The sequence below is a fragment of the Vidua chalybeata genome, chromosome 3 (assembly GCF_026979565.1).
Source record: "Vidua chalybeata isolate OUT-0048 chromosome 3, bVidCha1 merged haplotype, whole genome shotgun sequence".
NCBI lineage: Eukaryota > Metazoa > Chordata > Aves > Passeriformes > Viduidae > Vidua > Vidua chalybeata.
Window position 1 is genome coordinate 18386871 of NC_071532.1, and position 22927 is coordinate 18409797.

General features: G+C 36.0%; 1 protein-coding gene across 1 annotated transcript in view; it reads left to right on the forward strand.

Moving 5' to 3' along the window:
* Nucleotides 1-22927, forward strand: part of ZFAND3 (zinc finger AN1-type containing 3) — a 131375-nt gene that overhangs the window by 16777 nt on the left and 91671 nt on the right. The window contains exons 2-3 of the mRNA XM_053937330.1: nucleotides 16179-16219; nucleotides 18053-18079. Coding sequence (XP_053793305.1) covers nucleotides 16179-16219; nucleotides 18053-18079 — 68 coding nt within the window. The remainder of the gene's footprint in view (nucleotides 1-16178; nucleotides 16220-18052; nucleotides 18080-22927) is intronic.

Below are 22927 nucleotides of genomic sequence, written 5' to 3' on the forward strand. Positions count from 1 at the left end.
AGTAATTTTTCTTTTGTGGATTTTTTGCAGGAGTATGTTTACAGTCTGCAAAACGGTCTACAAATTTGAGGGAAGAATTTGGAAGAATAAATGTAGTGGGACCATTATGTTGCATTTTAACTCATATATGGGTTTCTCTGCAGCCTCATTGTGCAATATGTTTGAGTATCTCAGGGAATCTGGCAGCATGGGTAGCAGCAGGATTTTTCCTGAACAGAGTGATCAAATAAATTGTTTGAAGTAGGGGGCAAGACAGGATTACTGAACACATTGACTAGTGTGAGGGGAATAATTTAGATGATGGTAACAGAAAAAAAAAAGATGTTTAAAATATACTTAAGTGTGGGTATCCTGAATCAGCAGGTTTTCAAATTCCCATACTTCCTTGTTGAATTCGGAGGAGAGGTAGCAGGGCAAAGAGGCAGGGACAATAGCTGTCATTAGTAAGCATGTATGTATGATCCTGTGAGTTTAAAAGGTATTTGGAATATTTTTGCCTTTGCCAACAGTGTTTGCCATAATAAATGCACCCAAAAAAGCCCATCTAGTTTCAGTGAAATGTGGATACCAAGAGTGGTTAAGAACTAGTCTGTGAGTCAAGACAAAGCTGTGAGCTCTGACGTTCCAGGGTGTGATGTTTGGTTCAGTATAGTTTCAAAAGCCTCAGTAACTTGGAAGGTGAGTCAGTAGTGAAAAAACTTGCATTATTCCATCCACATAAATTCTGCTTTTGTAATTACATGTGGTATCAACAGAATGTAAAGCTTTCATACAAAACAGCCTTTATGGAGAAGGCTAATGTTTTTGGAGATGTTTTGCCTTCCCCTAAGCAGCCTTTGAATTATTTGAGACACTTCTATAAAATCATACAACTTTTTTTTCTTACTATGCTATAAATGCCAGAAGTACAGCTGCAGTCACTGACCTTTAGCTGTATAATAGTAAGATAAAAATTTTCAAAACCTTTGGGCCTGATGTATAAGTGTATTGCTTTGTATATCACGGAACTTCACTGAAGAATGAAGACCAGAGTATTCAACTGAGTATTCCAATTCACAGGATTTTTTTTTTTTTAAACACAGATGTAATACTTCTATTCCAACTGAAAGTGATGATTCAAAATAAGACACTTACCTTTAGGGAACAAAATGCAGAACAAGGAGAGACAGATATGACAGTCTGTCCCATTGGCAGCAGAGAGCTAAGAAGCAGGTAGTTCAAAAACCTTTTTTTTCCTTTGGACCATTTTGTCACTATTGTTGAGGAGGCTTCTAGACCCTGTGCTCTGGGATGAAATGTTCACAGTTTATTATAGGCACAAACTTTGCCCACATTGTGTAACCAGTTTTAGTATAGTTGTTATAAAGGAAAAATGAAACCTGCAGTGTAGTTATGGTTTTCTTGCACAGTAGCAGAAATACAAAACTGAATATAACTTTTATTCCTCTGAAACTACTTACAGTGATGGTTGCTGTAGCTGATGGGTAAACTATGAACGATGATGTATTTAAATGCAAGCTAGAATTCTAATTGCATCTTGAAGCTTTAGGAAAGTGTTGGTCACTTTCCTAAAATAAGCTTTAATACCAAAAATAGCATAAGATAGCTGTGGAAATGGGAGGATTTGTGGATTTTTATTGAGGTTTTTTGGGTGGCTTTTCGTTTGGTTTTTTTCCCCTAGAGTGAGTATTGTAACACGGAAGAACATTTTTTCATAATTTTAAGGCATTTTATTTCAAGTGTGAAGGTTTAATGTGTGTTTAGAAAGTTGTCTAGAGAAAATTACTTTTAAGCAATATATCTTTATATTGCTTTGTACTCTTACATTATGAAAGCCAAGAGCTGACTGCTTGAGCTTATGATTAATAGTCAATTTCAGGTTTCCAGACAGCACATTTCACAAGCCATAAACTGACAACATTAACAGTATACTAATACAAATATGCATATAATATATAAATATATATAAATATATAATCTATCTAGCTATCTGTCTATAGATGTATATTTCTATCTTGGTTGAAGCATGGTGGTAATAATGCTAGGATTGATAGTCCAAAAGAGTTGGACTTGTGGTTCCTTTCCAACTCAGAATATTCTGTGATGTGTATATAAATATTTCTCTATATTTATATATCTCACTTACATTGAAGCCGTGGACCTTAGTGTTTTCTTACTAAATTGAACATTTAATCTGTTGTAGCTGACTTTAGCAAAGAAGCTCTGTTACATTTTTTTAAACTTTAAGATATAGGGAAACAAAATTCCTTATGTGATGCATACAAAAGTAAAAGCTTTATCTATGTTTAGAAAGTCCAATAATTACAGTTCTCAGATGACCTGCAAATGAAATTTGGAGGAGAATAAAATTCTGGAATCTGAAGCCGCAGCCATTTGAAAATACTAAGCCACTTACCATTTTAAAAAGGGACTACTGAAAGAAAGGGTCTCACTTGCTTTTATTCTGTTGTTGTTTTAACCTTTATAGAGACACTTAAAGACTGAAATTTTTCAGTTGATCTGGTGGGCCTGTCAGACTACTTCTTTGCTTCTCCAGAAGTTACTAAAGTCTCAAGAGCAGATGTGGGAGTTCCTGTAAATCTTTACTGAGGGAAGTGAGTCAAAATTATGATTTTATTCACTTTGGCTTTGTCCAGCATTTTGTGAATGACTCTCATTCTATTTAAATGTAGTAAATATTCATATTTGTTTTTATAGAGTCTTTCCTTGGTAATAATACCTTCCAATGTGTTCATTCACTCGCCTTCTGATTGCTAGTTTTATTGTGCCGAAAAGAAAAGCAGAAAAAAATAGATCAGGATTCTTGTAATACAGTGTAAAAAGGAGGCAGACAGATACATGCTTGTGTAATTGCTCATATTTTCTTTTCTATACTGGGCAAGATTTCTGGGTTGCTTTGCTTACGTGGTACTGAATCCTGTAATATGCTAAGTTGTAATATTGATCCAGTTTCATTTAATACAGTATTCAGCATTTCCCCTTCTAATAACACAAAAGACTACTACATAAATAAATGTATTTGATTACTGAATGCTAATTTTGGTGAGTGGTATTCCTTCTCTATGGATTTATTTGCAGACATGGGTATTTGGAGTCAAAATTATCATCTAGTAGTGCCCACTGCAGATGGTATTCACTAGAGCTTTGCAATGCAAGTGTAAGGTTATGTATTTAACTTGGATTTTATAGAGCTGAGAGAAGATCTTCTGAACTTGCTGCAAGTCTTGTTGTGACTCACCCATTGGTACTGGAGTGTGGTAGCCTGCTTCTATAATGTATTTCCTTTATACATTAAATTCTTTTTAGTGTTTCTGGTAGTTCAGCTGATTCAGTGTTTACAACAGCAGAAAGCCATGTGTGCTAATAGTTTGAGTTGTAAAATGTTTCACAGATGTTAGAGTACTTAGAGAATTATGAATGTTCAGTGCAAACTAGCAGAGACCCTCAGTACGGATTTTGTTAACACAGCACACAGGCACTATGTTACCTCCTACCTCTGTGGGTACTTTTTATCATTTTAAGGGTGCTGGGTACAACCCATGGATTTTATACCAATGGTATATTTGAAAGTATATTGAGTCATGAACATTTTTTTATTGAACAAATAGTAAATTTAAATTTCTGACCTTGGTTAAGTGTGAAGGCTAAGGGGAAGTGAGCACCATCTAATAAAAGATGAGCAGTCTCTCCCCAACTTCCTTTGCTGCTTTTTTATTGCCATATATGATATTTAATTTTTTTTTTAAAGTTCTCCAGACTTTAAAAAGAACTAAACTCCAGCCAAGAACTAAACTGAGATTCGGAGTCCAGTCCACTTTCCCTTAGTAGGTCAATTAGATACACTGGAACAATTTGCCAGTTCTTCATAGGATGTGCTCAAAAAAACCAGGTGGAATATTTACTGATAATTAACCTCCTGTATTAGTGAACACTGTGGGACACAGCTGGTCTTTCTTAGAAACGCTTTTGATTTAATGCATGCCGAGCTCGTACCACAAACGTCTCTCAGGAAAACAAGTGATTTCAGGAATTATATTTACAAGATACTTTTGAAGTTGGCTGTAGTTGCATACATATCACAACACCTGCATTGTTTCCTTTGCACCCAATTCACCATAATATCTTTAAGAAAATAAAGATTAAACTTGTGATTAGAGAGTATTTTTGTTGTAGATCTGACTGTCTTTTCAGGTAGTAATCAAGTAAATAACAGAGTTTGATGTTCATGCCACTGGTTCCAATTTAACAAATCCTAGGAATGATTTAATGAATCCCCAGGTATGATGGGTGGTAGCTGGAAGTTAGCACATGTGAAAGTGATTAGAATATGGCTGTAGTAGATTGTGAGCAGTGCTGATTGACAGCATAAGGAATAATTTGCTCTGTGTCACGGATAACAGCAGTAGCATTTACAGTGATGAGTGTTAGTTAAAATTTCAAACAGTGAGTCCTTTAAGCCTGAGATGACAAGCTGTATGGAGAAAGATACTTAAAATGTATCTGTGAGTCTGTTCTTTTCACTTCTGTGGGTACAGATGAGCTCATAGTGGAATATAAGGGATTGATTTTCAGGCATGCTGCAGTTAAACATGCATAGAGAACAGTTCTTGGTTACAGTCAGAAACAAAATAATTGAGGACTCTTGACAAGATCCCCAGCACATGGATATTTTAAATAATAGTATTTTGCTGGGATTAGCTGTATTAGCTACCAAATCTCAATATGTGGAAACAAATGCTGTTGCTTCCTTTTAGAATTTTGAGAAATGTAGTTTTATGTAATATTTTGAAAAGGTATAGAGAATTGAAAGATGCGAAAATAAGAAACTCAGAATAATCTAGCATAAAAATGCCAGTGTTCCATTAGGACATTGTGACACTTGTTTGATAGATCCAATTCAGCACTGATGCTGTTTTTTGTGTGCTGTGCTCATTCTATTTCTTATGGAAGATACTTCATGCTGTTGATTTCCTGATCAATTCCATGACAGTGTTAGTGACCATATAGCTGCAAAAGACAATGGAAAGATATTGGTCTATTTAAAAGAAAAAAAGGAAAAGCATCTGTATAATTATTAACATTTACATAATAAGGCTCAAAATACTTTTATTTAATTGTTTCCTTTTGTTTAATTATTTACAGAGAAAGTTAAACATGCAAAAGTTTATGCAGTAAGCTTTCCCATAACAGAGAGTTTTTTTATCAGGTGTTTGTTTGAAAAGTTTCAATTTTTGTCTGTGAAGAAATTAATAAATATAGGCTAGTAGTATGTTAGTTTTATTCAGTGAGTCATGTGCATGTTAACTTGAATTAACATGTGGTAAAAGAAAATAGCAGACTGGAATACTGTCTACTAAAAGAATGCATAGGGTACTATTCATCTGTGTTTTGAGAAACCTTTATTACAAGTAACTTTATAAACTTAATTCTTCTATAGTAGAACCAAATTGTATGGCTACAATTACAGAAAGACCAGCAGCCAGACATATAACCTAACTGTGGGTAATGAGAAGATTTAATAATATTTTAGTATTTAGTATTATATCAGTGCTAGTCAGGTTTAAAATCTGCATTTAGCGAATATCTTTTTTTCCTCCCTCTAGAATTGTAGTGGGGTATTTAAGATGCTTTTTCTTTCTGAAAAAACTTGAAGTACTGTTTCTGTTGTAGTTGCTCTTGGAGATCATGCATTTGCATTCAGAATGCTGGAAAATGCAAGACATCGACACTATGGTGCATTACATTATTTTAAAGTTGTTTCCTATTTTTCTACCACGAGTTCTGGACATTATGGCTTGAGTCATATGGGCTCGCGGTGTTTATTACAATCTATTTTTTAATGTGTAGTTCTTTAGCCCAGTTAAATTTTTTTTAAGCATTTTTTTATTCAAAGTAAAATTGAGAAGAATTTTCAGATAACATAGCTGAATAAAGTAGAGTTAAGGCAGCTGTTCCTCCTGGGCACATTAATCATAGTATTTGAGCAAAAGAGCACATTTACTTGCAGTTCAGTTACTGAACTCTACAACATTGTTAACTCATTAACTTTCCAAAATTCCTTACTTGAAAAAAAGAATGGCATTGAGCAGCATTCCCTGGGTCAAGCTCAGGTCTTGGCAATTGTGTTGAAGATGTAGGTAGGAGCTGAGATTTTCAGATATTAAAATATCTTTCATGTTTAGTGTTTAATCACAGCTTGAGAAAACCTCAAAACCAGCCAAACAAAAAACCTAAAATAGTCTTCCCCTTCCCCCTAAAAAAAAATACTCAAGTCTCTCAAGCACTTCTATTTCATTTTGGATTTTTTAATTGTGCAGATTTCCTACACCCCCCACTTTTGGATCTGTTTTAGAATGGACTGATTTTAGGATGTTTCACAGAGCAAACCCCTTTTGCTCTATAAAGCAAGTGAAGGATCTTGGGGCTGAAGACACTTTCCATGGCCAGTATCCACTGTGTCTTAGAAGCTTCTGAGAAAGCAACTTTATACTGAACACTGCTGAAAAGAGGATGCTGCTTTATATGAACTATCAATGGAGCTGTAGGTCCCAGCCTATCAAATGTCATTTTTCACTGAACTAATGGTGGTCAGTGTGTAACTGCTGTTGTATTTCTTTACCTGTGTTTGTACCTCAGTGCACGCGTGGGAAAGAAAAAATCGCACCTTTTTCTGTGTTCAGATTTGTATCTTGCTCTGTATAAATCTTTGTTAATATCAGCCTAATTCTTGCTTGTAGTGTTTGGGGTTTTTTTTGAGGGTTTGTTTCTTTTTGAAGTGGTGTTACCAAACATGTTTGTGTTGGTTTGTTCCTTAACTCTTTGTTGTTCTAAATTTTACCTGTTTTATTTAGTCTTTTTCAGATGCTTTAGAAGTTGAATGTTTAACACAGAAACATTGTGAAGGAATTATTTGTAAGCAGTTTTATGCTGGTTAGAAATGCTGTATTGGTTGGAATGATGCTGAACTGTTAGAAAACTCCAAAGTGCTTAGGAGAGGATATCTCTTCTCAAGGTTAAACATCCGAAGTGTTGTTCTGAGCCACAACTTTGTGTAATGTGTTGCTGAAAACATTAGTTCATAAAATTTCTGCAGTATAGCAAGAGAGTTACACTATGTTTCTTTACTCTGGGATAGTTCTTTTGGGGGTGGGATCCTCTCATAACTGATAGATAAAAAATCCACCTGAGAGCTATCCACAGGCATCCACCTGAGAGCTATTCAGAAATTGACCAAAATTCTGGGATGACCAAGATGAACATGTAAACCTGCTTTTGCTACCAGTAAGATCATCTTCGGTGGTTCATTCCAATTTTAAAAGTGACTTTTTATGTGGGTTTTTTCCTACTTTCTTTGTCTTATTTTTCTGCTATTGTAACAGCAGGGCGGAATTGTTTTCTGACAGTGAAGGTAGATCTGCTTCCAGGAATGTTTTGTTTGGATAACTGGCAAATTACTCCTTGTGTAGGTATAATCTTAATACAATTCAAATTCCTGAGGAGGAGCTGAAGTACTCTTCTTTTCTAAAATAGAATCATGAGACATAGCTGCATTTTCACACCTGAGAACTGAAAATGTCTGTGTGTAGTCAGTCAGATGTAGAACAGACCAGAGTAAGAACCCCATTGCTTCTTTGACTGTACAATTGGGTATAAGGCAGGCTAGGATGGAAGAAAGTGAATTTCCCGTGGTGAACATCCAGGCAAACTTTTGGGGACTACTGAAACTTGTTTTAAATGGGGAGGAGGAAAAATACCTGCTAACTTCCATACTGGTACCTTCTTTCAGATGTGTTTATGAGCAGTGTTGTAAGATAGGATTGCAGGCACTGTATCAAAATTCTTTAGGTGCTTTTCAAGAAGTGCCACAATTCTATCATGGTGTGCAGTTCCAGAAGGATTCAATAACCAAGGAGTTCAGAGAACCATAAAAGGCAGTTCGTCTCTCATTTACAAAATGTCTTTCATTGCTGCTTTTTGGGGTTGTCTAGGCAGGTGAGAGATCCTGCTGGACAACCTTGTCATTACTAAATAGGACATAGCTCCTTACCCATCTCAGAATAGTAATGTTTTCTTGCTTTGTCCAAGGGATACTCTTTCCTTTTAGTTTTGGCTGCTTTATTTCTGAACCTAACTTCCTGTGTTTTTAACTCATAGAAAGAAATAGTCAAAATAATGATTGGGATTCTAACTCATCCTGTCAGATCTCTTGTATGTAATGCACCTTCAAGTGCCTTCTCCCTCTGTGTTTGGGATGGTCAACACTTGAAACTCCTTTTTGCTTGATTAATGTTTGATTTGTTAGACACAAAATGTAGAGCTCTGCAACAAAGTACCTTGTTTTATAGTTTTGATGTTCTGCTAGCTTTTGAGAGAACACACATGGCACAATATTTATACCAGACTTTATTGGTGTGATTTGTTAATACTAATACAACAACAGCATTTTAAAACCAGTTTACATATCTTGTCCTTTTAAATGTTACTTGACATAAACCCTGCAGTCTCAGAAATACTTTGCAAAGCTGTTCTCCTCTCCTCCTGCGCCAGAAATTCAAATGTTCTAACCATTCTAAGCCATCATAATGGCAGGCATTCTTAAGTGTACTTGTGCCAGAGAAAAAGAACTTAGATTAAAAAAATTAAACGCTTCACTACGCATTGTGTACCGAAGAGACACGCTGGGCTTAAAAGCAGCAAGAATCAAACATTTTCCTACTTTGTGTGCTAAATATGGCATTTCAGGTCAGGAAGTACTTCAGGAGGGTTTCCTGGCAAGGTTTGATATGTAATTACCCATACCTTTAAGTCCTGGGACAAAATGGTTTCTTTCTTGAGGTTTCTTCCAGCTTCTTTTTTTCCCTAAGAATGTTTTACTATTTAGTATCTATTTACTGATCTTGTGGTAAAAGGAATAACAGAAATTGAATAGATTTTTGAGTGGTGCTTATCAGCAGAGCATTTATTGGAGTGTCTGATCTGAAGAAAAAGATAAAGTTAATATCTCATATTGTAAATCTCAGGAGGATGATTGTGTTGTCATAGGGCAATGTTAGTTATTACCTGCAATATACAGCAAAATAATATCCTTGAGGAATTGGTGGAAGGTGGGTAGATCAAAACTTTCAAGTTTTATTCCTACCTCAGTAAAGGCTTCTTCAACTCTTAGAATTCCAAACTTCTAATTGTCCTTTAAATAATAGGCTATACATCATCTTGAAAAATATTTTGAAGAGTTATCAGAGGAATGTTTGGTATATGATTTTTCTGCTGAGATTGTTTTTTTAAAGCATAGAGTTGTGTATTCATGGGAATATGAACCATTTAGCTTTGACTGGAGGGCAACAATATTGTAAGTTCAGCTAGGAACCCAGATGAATCGGATCGAAGTTCTCACAACCTGTCTTAGCTCATTTAAATGCACTGGATTCTTTTGCAGTTTATTTTAAGAATTGTTCGAGAAGGCTTTCAGTGAAAACTCTTATCAGTGTTTTTGTGTATTTTGCAAGACTCAGGTGCTTCACTGAAAATGTGTATTTTCCACATTCTCCCATCTTGCCACTTATGTGTTTGTGTTCTTTTCTGGACTAATTGTCAACTGAGCACTTCAGTGTCTTTATGTATTTAAAACATAAAAAGTCTTTCAGTCATAGAGTTTAAAAAGGATGCTTTAGTGTACCTGTTAGAAAAAATAATAAACTAGGATCCAGCTACTTCATTGAGGTATCAGCACATCAGCATATCTTTTGAGTGTGGAAAGCTGCCAGAAGGGCATTGCACTAGTGCACTGTAAATTTCATAAAGTTTGCCCTCCATTTCATTTCAAATTGAGGTAAGAACGCGTGGTTCACTGAAGCATCATTTTCAGCAGCTTACCAAAAATCTTCAGATGATAAGCAACATTTAAATTGTTTGTGGTGAAAATGAGAAGTCCAACACCAGAATACTGATGTTCTTAAAGCACAACCCCCTCTAGTAGCTGTAATAATAAAAAATGTTACTGATAACACTTTTCTAATTGAAGTTCTTAACCCTGAGCATATAGGTATAGAACAGATGATGAAGTACATTCATGAAGAACAGATTCTGAATGCATTCATGAGATATTTAATTTCAGATCTTAGTTCACTTAAAAATCTGTTTCTGAATGCATGTGACTTTCTCGTTGCCAAGTTCTCTGTAGGTCCACCTGTGTTTGCCATGCTCCACTTCTGCTCTTTTATTTGAAAGGAATTTGGCATGCATCATTTATGAAGAATAATTGAATTACCTCAGTTAAAAAATATGAATAATTGTTTAAACTGCCCCAAAAAATTTGCCTATATTCCCTTAACAAGATTATAAATTACAAAGGATGTATAAATATAGAATATGCAGCATATATGAAATCAGTGAGGTGACTTCTGATTTAGAAAAGTAAAATGGCTTTTTTTCAGAAGGTAGTGTACAGGATATATAGAACTTTCAAAGGACAATTGAGGATCTTATTAACACAGTCTAATTAACCTCCCTCCTGTACAAGGTGAAGCATTAGATGCTCTGAATGAATGATGAAAAGTGTCAGGGAAATACAGAATAGGATCGATTTTCTTTTAATAATAAATAATCCTTCTAATTTATTTGGATGAAAGTAAACGTGTCTGCTATGGTTTTGCTTTTGCCCTGTGCCAGGATTCAGCTCACAGTGAATTCTTAGCAGAGGTCTAAGGCTTTGAAAATTGCTTTCTAATGGAAATGGTGACAGATCATTAGCTACACTAGTATAAATGCATTGATTTAACATGAGTTGGAAAATGCATGACATAGTATGTGCTGAGCATCTTTGTGGTTTTAACTAATTAGTGACATGATTCATACTATGTTAATCTTTCTCAAACATAGGGCCCCTGACAATGTTGGACAGGTATCATTCAGGGGCTGAGATACATTTGTACTGTAGTGACACTGTGATCCCACTGTAATTGCTGTGCTGGAAGGGGACCAAGAAGCGTTTAACATGCTGCATTTAATCACCAATGCAATTACAGGGACACTGAAGTAGATACGTTTTCCTGCTACCAAGTCATAGCAACTTCTGAATTGTAACAAACCATTACTAGATGTGCTGGAAGGCTTTGTTTCCAATAAAAATGCAGAACCTGGGATTTTATAGTTATACTTAATTAGGATCTGTGGTTTTTAATATTTTTAAATGTCTAATGCACATATGCTGCATAAAAGCATTTTTTCTCCAAAACCTTTATTCTTCTATCATTAAAAGACATATGAACAAAAATTAGTTTCAAGAATTATGATTATTCTGCTGTTGTTTTTCAAGCATTGAGAATACATACCTGTATGTAGTAGTAGAATTTTTACTCTGAGGCAGCTGCACAATTCTTGTCATTGATGAGCATCTGCACTAATAATACTAGTTCACCATTACCTTAAGTCTGGGTGGCATGCTAATAGAGGTGAAACTGAGCATTTTGTATTTCCCCTTGGCACTTGTATAGAGTAAAGGTAGTATTAGATTTTAGTGTTTCTGGTCTCCTTTTGTTTTTTTGCCTTAAGGATGGGATGGGGAAGTTATGAAGCACCTGATCATCTACTGGAAAATGGAGGATTCTGTTACCAAAACCATCATTATTTATTAGGTGTGCCTGCCCAAGTTTCTTGGCAGAAGTTTGTTTTTGAAGACTGAGTATCTTGAGATCAGTCAAGTTTTTAAGTCTCTGACTGAAAAAAATTTCCACATGTGACTTGTTCTTGAATCTTCAGAGTGAGATAGTTTTTTGACTCTGTTTGTTCTTATCAGCTGCTGTGCATCTAACAGTTGTGTCTTTGAGATTTAGGGCTAGAATTCACTTGCATTCTTGAATGTGGTTTTGTATTGGTAGTCATTTACTGGAAGAGGGGGAAGGAAAACCAAACTTCCAGTGAAGACAAATTAGAATGTGCATTGATTTGGATGGTACCTTGCAGTGATATACTGTAAAACGGCAGGGAATAAAAGGAATAATTGATAGTATAGAGCATAAAATTGAGTTTATAAGATCAAGTGCTCTTCTTGGAGCAGATAAAGCCACTTCACACCTTCATAAGAATGTAGTGGAAGTACCATATGAAAATGGAATCAGGGAAGCAATCTCTTCAGTTTTCTTAATTAGTTACATATCAATTGTGGTACATGATATGAGCATGTATAGGATTTGAAGTATGTGATTTTTGCTATTTAATGCCTGTTGCTGGCTCTCAGTTCTCATTATGCACCTTTAACTGGAGATGCAGATGTGCATCTCTCTGAGGTTGGGAACTTATAGTGGTCTGTGTGCACATCTGTCTGATTGCTCAAATAGTTCCCTTTGCTGTGGCGAGTTGTAGGCACAACAGTACAAGTAAGGGGATGATGGTTTGGAGTGCCTCAAGTGTGCATTTTATTTTTACCCTTACATGCAATATATTTCCTGCTTAAAGTATAAACATGTTAGAACTTCTAGGATTTCCCATTTCTGTACATTTTTTCCTCTTTCAAAGTCCCTATGTCATTGCTACTGCTTTCATGGACATGTTGTTAAGGGTGTGGGTTTTTTCCTTTGACAGCAGAGGCAGTTTTACTACCCTCACTGTTCTCAGACCAAACCCTGCAGAACTGTTGCATGCTATCATTCTGTAGCCTCTGGACTTGAAGTATCCTCTGCATTTAACTTAGTCTGCCACTTGACCTTCTCAGCTTTCTTCACCTTGTGGTTTCCAATCTACATAATAATTTTGTATTACACTTTAGTTAAATGGTTTCTTTTTGACAGATGGAAGTACCTCCAAAGAGGGTTTAACTATATATTCTGCCTCAGCGATAATGCCATTCTGTTTGACTTGATATATCTATAAATATGAATGTCTTTCTGAATACCAGCTTAAATTATGTACAAGTAGAGATTATAAATTATCTGTATAAAAATGACTTTCTAGGGATATTGTACATATAAAATATATAGTGTGAGTAATTCTGGATGAGGTGCTGTTCAGCATGAAGCTGAGTTTTTATGAGGGAAATCTAGGAATTACTATAATATGTGCAGTTAAAAATTGTGGTGATTTGATACCTGATTCAGAAGCATATCCCAAGCCAGCGGTGTCAAGAAAGGTGCAGAAATGCTGTGTGTCATCCTAGACTTGCATTCTAAAACACTCAATTCTCATTGCCAGGACTAACTTAGAATTCTAGCTTTGCCGTGCCTTATATACCACTGCAGCGATGATATTGTTATGTGTTCCTAGAAACAGGAATTGTATTGCCTTCCCTAAAAGTCATCCATGACCGTCTTTTTCCTATGAAGTGGAAACAGAAGGCTGTGTTGTGATTAAGACTTTGTTATTTTAGAACTTTGAGTGTTTCAAATAAAATTGTCCCTAGAAATAACAGATATTGCAGGTGTATGATATATTTGAGAAGGTTGTCGGGAACAAAGAAATTTTACATTTTTATGTTCCTCCCTGGCACTATGAGCTTCTGTTGAATTCTGGAGTCACTGAGAAGCAATTAAACCAGTGATGTGCTTAACATGTGCTTCGCCAGAGAGCAGCAATATGCAGGTTTGCTCAATTTTAAGTCTTGTGAGTGAACCCTTGCCTGCTGAAAAGAGGAGATCCTAGCAGTGAGAGGAGGGATTTGCAGTATAGAAAAAGGCTGTCAAACATTTTACTTGACAGACACTGACCTGCTAAATTTGGTGTACATAAACTGCATAATGCATTTGCTTTTTGAAACTTTTGCTCCAATTAAATATTGCATTTTCATAAAGAAGCTGATTGTTGATCAATGTGGCTACTCTGTCTTTGCTGTTTTCTTAATTCGAATGTAGTGTTGGTGGGTGTATCTGCTCTCACGTAAGTGGCTATGTAAAAGAAACTAATAAAAAAACACTCAAGGTTCAGGTTCTCATCCTAGTAGCAGTTTCAGACTGACTTGAGTGCCTTGAAAAAGCGTATACAAGGATCGAAGGGAAAGTGATCCTTGAAACTGTAACAGTGTTACTTGGCTTACAAGGTCACCTGTCCAATAGTGCTGTCCTTTCAGAAAATTTCATGGGGTTTTGTGCGTTAGATGTACGTGGCAGCCTTTTTTCTCTTTTTCAAGAGCTCTATGTTGTGTTTGTGTCTGTTTTCCATTGTTGGTGTGCTGATAAGTAAATATTGTATGAGGCTTTGGATTGATATTTAACAGATGAGATGGTTGATTATACCAAAGAAAACATTTGTCATTGCCCGTTCCAATGTCATCAGTATGAACCAGCTGAACTCTGCCTTTCTTTTTCTTTGCTGCCCCTGGGGTTTAATGGCTTTGCAGAGAAGTTCCTGCCTGGCATATTGAGCTGCTCCAGAAGGTCTAACCCATAAGCAGTGAGTACTGAACTGCAGCACACTGATGCTGTACGTGTTGACTCACCATGCTGTTTTTAATTGCAGTTCTCTTGAAGGTAGATAATCTTTGCAGACCGTCAACACATTGAATCTTTGGGTATCTACCAATCTGATGATATATTTGTATGGCTACAAATGCTGTTCTGCTTTTCTTTTCTTGGGAATTAACTTTTCTCCTGTGCACATACTGTTTGCATTTAAAACTAGCTTTCATGTGTCTGTGGCTCTTGCTGTAGCTGGCAAATGGTTATGTCTCAAATCTCCAGTGATATGTGTTCTTACAGAATTTTTGAGCCTGATGTAAACCAGCTTTCAGATGTGCACGAATTGAAAAGCATCTGTAATGTTTTGGTGTGACTGATACCAAGATATGATTGACCAGGTCTGGATTTACTTTGTTACTGGAAAGTCATTTAAAATAACCATCTGCAAATTCGGGTAGGGGGAATCTATAATTCTGATATGTGTTCATTTGTGATACAATTGCTTTGAAAAAGTTGTCAATTTTTTTTGTCTCAAGGTAACAAGCAGTTTTTTTTATAATTTATGTGTTGTTAGACTCAGATCTCCTCTCAAAATTCCCTTCCTGTTTGGTAGTCTCAGTTGTTTCTTTGTGTGCATTTTTATAGAGAGAAAGGTGCAGCTAATTTGGCTAAATGATACGTTCCAGCTAGAGGCTGCCCTGGGGAGGAAAAAAGGTCTTATAGGCATGGACAGTTTTGGTACAACCTTGCCTGTTAATAGGTACTTTCAAACCTACCCAGGATGGCGTTAATGCCTGTAAATAATGGCAGAGTTGATTCAGGAATGCTGTACAAATTAAATATTGGGCAGTGTGTACAGAAGCCAGTTCATTCTTACCTAAAGATAATCCAACACATAGAGAACTTCTGAGAATATTCTCCAGGTCACTTTGTAAAGGAGATGTGATGTTAGAAGAGAACTCTTTGTAAACTGGGGGAAATATACTGTATTGCTTTGGGTATTTTCATGTTTTTCATGGGAGCCTAGAGAGATCTTATAACTTTAATTTTTTTTTTCTTTCTTTTTTCTTTTTTTTTGGTGAGGCTACTGACTTTGAGGTTTGAACACCTGTGGCATAATTGCATATGCACTTTGTAGACATCTGGGAGGCTTAAGATATTGCTGCTGTTCTACTGCTGTTTTTCTTTCAGCTGAAGGTTGCTGCCCTCACATCTGAGCCCACCCTTGTGGATTATATGAACTATCCTAGTCCATGTCAGTGCAAAGTCAGCCAGTTAAACCATTACAGCTAGACTTCCAAGAGCACATCTGTCTGTGTCCTTATAAGTAAAATACTTTAATCTCTCCATTGCTGTATTGTATTCAGGATTTGTCAGGACTGCAGAGCTGTTGCCAAGGGGAGTCTGCTATTCAAATGAAATGTATTGGTGCTTTCTATCTATCATTATCACATTGCAATACAAAGATTTGAAGAATGTGTAATTTGATGAATGTGTAACATATACATTGAATGGTAAAGTAAGTTTATTTTAATATATGAAGTAAATGTGTAGAAGTCATATTTTGGAAACTCTTGGAAAGAGATTACCCTACAAAGTCTTTTTCCATACTCTCATTTCTAATTCAGCCACTTCTAGCCACTTGCCTTTGATTCCTAGCCATTTAAGTTCTTACCTTCTCTGTACCCTTGCTTCATTGCCCCCCAAACTTCCCTGTATTGATTAGAAATATAATGAATTTTTTAGCTCTATTTTTTTTATTTTTTGCCCCAGGTCCAGCAAGACTATGAATCTCTGTTCCAAATGCTTTGCTGGTAAGTGCAGTAAAAGGTTTTGTGTTTCCCTTAGATTATTGAAACCACATTGTTGGCATCTCCCTTAGGATTTGTGCATGGGTTTCTTTTCCTTCAGTGTGTACACGTAATCAGATTTTCCTGACTTTAGTGCTTCCTTTATTTGCTAATCACGAACCTCTTGTGTAAATGTACCCATCAAACATAGTTCTTGAAGTTTAGGGAATTTAGGTACATCCTTGTACTACAGAGCTCCACTGCCAGAACAGCTCTTGTATGGATGATGTGGTTTCCACAACACATAGGTCTGAATTGTAATTTGGAATTTTGTAGGATTTATTTTGTAATAACTTCTGATATATAGAATGAATAAAAAAATAAAAGGAAAAGTTGGTGTAGAATACCTCGTTCCGATTCCTCTAACTTGCAGCCCTTGAACATTAAATCATCAGTAAGACTTCGGTAGGCTGTTCTAATTATTTCATATTATTTTCTTATTGTAAGGTCATTGCTATTATGTAAAATCTTAGTAACTGTTTTTGACCTTTTGCTGTTAGCAGCTTCTGGTTTTGCCCTTCTGAATTAATTTTTTGGTATTGGTATTGTAAGCTTACTTTTAATTGTAATTAAGGTCCTGTCATAGCTCACGATTTTTAATTGCCTTCGGGCAACAGATAAAATTAAAAGGTCCAGCATTTTTTTTTTTAACTTTAAAGCTTATTTAGCATTTTTAAAGCAAAAAATTTATTTTAACTTAGATTTCAGATCTTGGGTTCAGCATCACTTCATTAAACAAACATCTGGGAAATAAAGATTGCTAAAAGGTTGTTCAGCAAAATGTATTTCTCTGGCTGTTTTCCAAAGGCTTGGGTCTCTGGAAATGGTATATTGAAGAAAGTATAAGTCATTTCTTGTACTCTTTCCCTACTGACCACAGCCACAAACAGTAGGACTCAGTAGGACTGTTATGTGCATATTAGCACTGTAAGTAACTGTGTTTGTGTACTCAGCAATGCAGGCATTCTGATCCTAAGATGTCAAAACAGCCCATCCCTCATTTGCTGAGTTTAGCAGCGTACCCAACACTTCATAGCCAGGAGACCAGGCAGAGCATTTTTTGTTTGTTTGTTTGTTTGTAATTTTGTTTCTTTTTAAAGACAAATTCTTGGCTTCTATTCTGCAGTTTTTCTGAAATGCCATTGCCTCTGATAAAGTTAATTTTTCTCTGCTGTAAAATTTTAAGATGAGACCTTTTGTGATTGGCGGGGTGGGGGTGGGAGAGCTTATGTTTTTAAATTTTCAAGATGTTCCTTAGAGCCTGTTTATTTTAATGACATAAGTCTTTGGAAGAGTTTTAGTAACTTAAAGAGCTGCTAGTGGTTTGAATAAAGGTACTGTAGAAGGTACTGTGGAAAAAGGCAAGTTTATCTTAACTATGGTTCCTTCAACAGGTAGCATTAAAACTACTCCAACTCTGTTGGAGTCATAACTCAAAGCCTCTCATTGTCATCATTCCAACATAAAAGTGGTTTTCTATTTTTCTTTTTTTCCCCTGATGTTACTGAAATATTTTTAGCATATTTTCTATACTGGGTTTCTAGCTACATACTGATACAGAAAGATATGTACTCCTGTTTCTGTAAATTTAACCACCACTGGTAGCAAGATTTTAGGCAAGTAAGGTGTTGAAAGGTGTTTTTCACTGTTTCAGGCACTCCAGAGAAGAGATGTGAAAACTAGTTCCTCTTTTTTCTCTTTTAAAATGGGAGGTTATTTATTCAAATGTGTTGAAGCAGAGGGAAAACTTAAAAATACTATTTCTCTTGACCATCATTTCCTTTTTCTTTATTTCAGAAAAAAGAAATCCACACAATGAAAAAGGTTAGTAACTCTTTAAATTACTTTTTTTGTTCATTTTTTTCTAGATGGAAGAATCCAGTCTTCCTTTAAAAAAAAAAATAATTTGAGACACACACTGCAGGAAAGACCCTTATATTTGTGTAAGCATTCCTTTCTTATATATATCAGGGGAAAAGGGCAACAAGTCCTCAAGGGATGAAACATTCCGTTTGCAGTGCAGTACAATTTATTCATGGAACCTCCTTATCTTAGCAGGTTTTTCAGACTTTCTGAACTATCAGCGAGTTTGTAAACACATGAGCATGAAGTCTTCTTTTCTTCATTTCCTGGCTTCCCCATTGTTCTGGTTCTGCCAGGACAGGGTTGCTTTCTGCAGGTTATTCTGTACCACCTCACCTCATTGCCAGGGGCGGGGGGAAAGGGACACTCTCCAGGGAGAAGGGGTTGCCTTCCAGTCAAGAAATTCTGGCAGAGAGAGTGGTTGGGTAATGGCAGTTCTGAGCATTTGCATGTGAACCACTCTCCTCTTTCTGGTACATTTTTGTTACTAATATTGTCTCTGTTAATGCATTTTCTTATCTCATTACTGTTTCCAGTAAATTGTTATCTCAGTCTGAGATCTTTACCTTTGTGTCCAATTCTCCTCTCCAGCCTGCCACTAGGGGAGGGGGAAGTGAGGGAGCGGCTTGTGGTTTGGAGTTCTGGTGGGACACTAAATTTAGGAATACCATTCCTAAACAATGACACCCATCCCTTGGGGAAAAAATGGTCAAGTTTGACATAAATCAGATTAATTAGCCCAGAATTGGAGCAAAGAATAATGTCAGTTTGCCTTATTGTTTGACCAAGTGCTTCTCTTTTCTAAATTTATTATCAAAATAAATTCACTGAATTTTCACCCACATTTGTTCAAAGATGAGACAAACTGCAAAAGCAACCAGATAATATGGCAGGGAGACTGACATTCCTTGTTTTTTCTTACATTAAATGTGGGAATAGTGCTCACAAGTTATTACAGAAGTAAGCTGTTCAGTTTTCTGTGGCAAGAATGAGCTGCATACTGCACAGATACATGCAGCCCTTTGCCTGTAACTGCCCAGTGTTTTCATCTAGATCCAGAAAGTTCACTAAGCTTTTCTGTACAACCACAAAATTGCTATTCATTTTCCACAGGCTAGTTCTTACCTTGCACATAATGGTTGATAAATACTGTAGAAGAGCTTGAAGTTAGCTACCCTTTTCAGCTGTCTTTGCCTCCTCTTCACACCATCTGCTTGTTCCAATAAGGAATACCTGACTTGCTTTACTTAAACCCTGTAGAAGCAACAGACTCTGAAATGTTCAAGAGCTCCTCTGAAATAATTTCAAGTTAATTGTACTTCTGCAAAGTACTTCACAACATTCTGTCTTCAATTCAGTTCTGACGAAATGTGTTATTAATGCCTCAGAGTCTCCAGATACAGAGCTAGTAACCCTACATATTGAAGTGCTTCAAATAAATACACTCTTAAATGGTGAAGATACCGTTGCTTCAGACTTCCCATGCATCTAGAATACAAATGCAGTAAAGTTTTTTTGTGTTTTTTTGGTCAGGATACAGACTGGTAATTAAAAAAGTGTAAATTATGGCCAGAGTATCTCCCTTAGTGACACCACATCTTTCAAGAATGCTGCAGCCTTTCTTCTTTCAATACGGTAAACTGCGTGATTAAATACAGGACAGTGATGAGTTAAAGTTTTCAGAAGTGCTCTTTATTAACCTATCTTTGCTCCCATTAGGTTTATGGAAATTCTAGTATCAACCTCAGGTAGGGACATTGTTTGAGTACTTTTTGAAATGCCACTTGATAAAGTAGACTCTTTCAGGCAGGAATTCTGCATTCATGGAAACAGCACCTGGTACCCCAAGAATTCAGTTTTAATTGGAACCTCTGGGAACAGTCACAGAATGAACTATTACAGAGTAAGAACAAAAATTTAAATAGAGAAAACAATAAAGACTACATTTATTACTTACATCACGCCTCAGAAATGCAAACTGTCTTTAATCCATTTGATTGTGAGCCTGGAAGGCTTAATTTGTGTTATGTTCTATCAGCAATGGAAAGAGAGGTATAGGAAATGGATTTCAGCTTTTTCAGTAGTGTGTGAAGCTAAAGGTAAGTGCAGCACTGGATGGTTTGGTGGAGAGATGCAATTGCAAAACTGGAAGAAGATAAAATATTATTAGAGTATTCATGGATTTGTGAAGCAAAATCATAGCATTCTGTCTGAACATATAATTGAAACTTCTAGAGGTGGATATCTATCCCTTAATCCAGCTGTGCAAAGTACTAGATCAGCGTCACTGAAATTGAAAAATAACTCAGCCATACAACCCAAGAATTGTCTGAGTTTTAGGGGCTTCAACTCATAGTTCAGTCTTATTTTTAGGTTGAAATAAAACACGTTTTTTAAATTACTGGATTCTTGATGAGTAAAAAATTAGAAATTTTTAATCTTCATTATAGTAGCAGAAAGTCAGTATGCTAGAACTGCATCTGTATTTTCAATAAGTATGCTTAACTCTATGCTAGGTTATTATGAAATTTTGAAACTTTGATAATATTTTTATGTTCCTGAATTATATTTTTATGTTCCTGATCTAATGAGGAGTAAAAAAGAAAAATAGACATTAATATGTGCTATGTATCATATGAGTCTAGAAGTGTCAGATTATACACCTGTTGCCTGAACTTAGATATCTGACTATAGAGTTACTTCATATTTTTTGCATATCTTAACCTTCCTCATTTGTTGAACAGACCTTTATTTTGTCATGCTTAAGTCGCACGCAGTTTTTGGAGTTTACAAAATTGGCAGGTTTTTTGTGTCTCAGACTTATTGAATAGTACAATTTCCTTTTCTCTCAGTTTTTGTAAATCTTGGGAACTTTTTAGAACTTGTCTGTTACTGCTGCCATGTTTGCAGTAATGACTCCTGTTGTAAGCATGAGCTGGCAAAAATCAGTGTTCCTGCCCAAATAGATTTTGCTGTTACTTAACTGCTGATTTGATTCTTGGTCAGGCTTTCAGCTTGCTTACTGGAAATCTTTTCAGCAGGTGCATCTTGCGTGTTGTTAGTTCAAATTATGCTTTTTTTGCTGTACCCTATTATATGGTAATTACTAAATTATGCTTCATTCAGCATTGTGTTCATAAAGTTTTCAGTCCAAAATGAATGATACAAATCTGTTATGTTTGTATTTTTCATTCGCATGTAATTTCTGATGTGAATCCACGAGTTTTAGTATTTTGTTAGAAAAGCAGCAAGAAGTGTTTCCAGAAATTTGAAACCATCACTAAGAACTAGTTTTCTTTACCACTACACAAGACATTTCTTTTTTCAGTGTGGTATTCCCTTTGTTGGCTCCTAATAGAAGCCAGTGCCTCAATATGTTGCTTCATTAGGTTAGAATTTGCTGCTGTATTCACATGTTTGTGTTGTGAAGTACATGGACTGCTTGCTACAAAAAATGACCCTCACCGGCTAGAATTTGAAAGTAGTCAAGCTTCATCTTTAGCTTCTATTACACAGTCAAGCTTGAAGCTAAACATTTCTTTGGAAAATTGTGTAGCTGTTACAGTGGCAGCAAAAATGTTTCATATTTCTAGAGCACCTTCTAGTAAAGAATGTAACATTTCAGATATAACCATAGATATTGTTTGGCATTCAATTTCTTTTACTCTGTACCCAAAGAATTTCTAAATGGGTAAACCTGGTAGGAAAAAGATGTCTTAGCATAATTAGTAAGCTTGAAATATGAGATGTGTGCTAAGCTTGAAAAAGAGAGTCACCATGAAATGGAATTAAGAAAAAATTGGATAAACTGTTTCAGTTATTCATACTCTTGATTTGCACTGCTGACCCCAGTCGTTCCTTTACTCTGTTAGTACGCATTATTCTTTGGCTTTAAAAAAATTTAAAAATCTTAGTAGCTCTGTTAGTATTGTTAAAACAGGGCAATATTTTGTGGAAAGGTTAGGAAGGGATTTTTAGTTTACTTCTTTTAACCCTAACCAGTCTTAAATGTTTAGAGGGGAAATACAAATCAGGAGACAATTAATTTATTCAAATACAGTTGTATGATCTAAGCTTAGGAATAATCATTTTACATTTGTCAAAAGTAAATATCAATCAAATCGTCTAGCATATTTATACAGTACCTTCCTAGGTCTCAGTATATACAGGAGAATTGGAAATTCGGGAGAGAGGGATACCTGAAGCTTTCTAGCCTTGCTGGAGTTAAGATCACATGTTGAGTGAAGTTAGTAAAACATTACTTGAGGTGTCCATATCTACATTGTCATGGCATGGAAGCTGCAGAGTATAGTGCTCCTGTGTTGCTTTGTGTCAATACTGATAGGATTTGGCTGTGCATTGTTTAAAAAGGTGTGGAAGATGCTGAGTAGAAGGCACAACCCTCACCTTTCCGTGATGTGGCTGTGTGAAGGCACTGTGTGCACAGCAGTGCAATGAAGGGTGTCAACAGGGCCAATGGCTCAGCTGCTGGTTTGGTGTGCTCAATTATTTTGTCCCTTTTCATCCTCCTTTAACTTTGCCTGGATGAAATAGTGGGAAGGGGCAAGCACTAATGGAGGAGAGACCCATGAAGTTTCTGTGCAATTGTTAGTGAAAGAAAGAATTTCTTTCACAGCTGTCACTCAAATGTTGTGTATTGAGGTAGGGCAGATTCTTCTTTTTCTCTTTTCTTCTTTCTGGCCTCTTTAAGTTAGTGGGGCATTATCCTGTCACATAAGTGTCTTTTACAACAACACAGTCTAGTAAAATGGAATGCCTTTTAATTAATAACTATTATCATTTTACAGT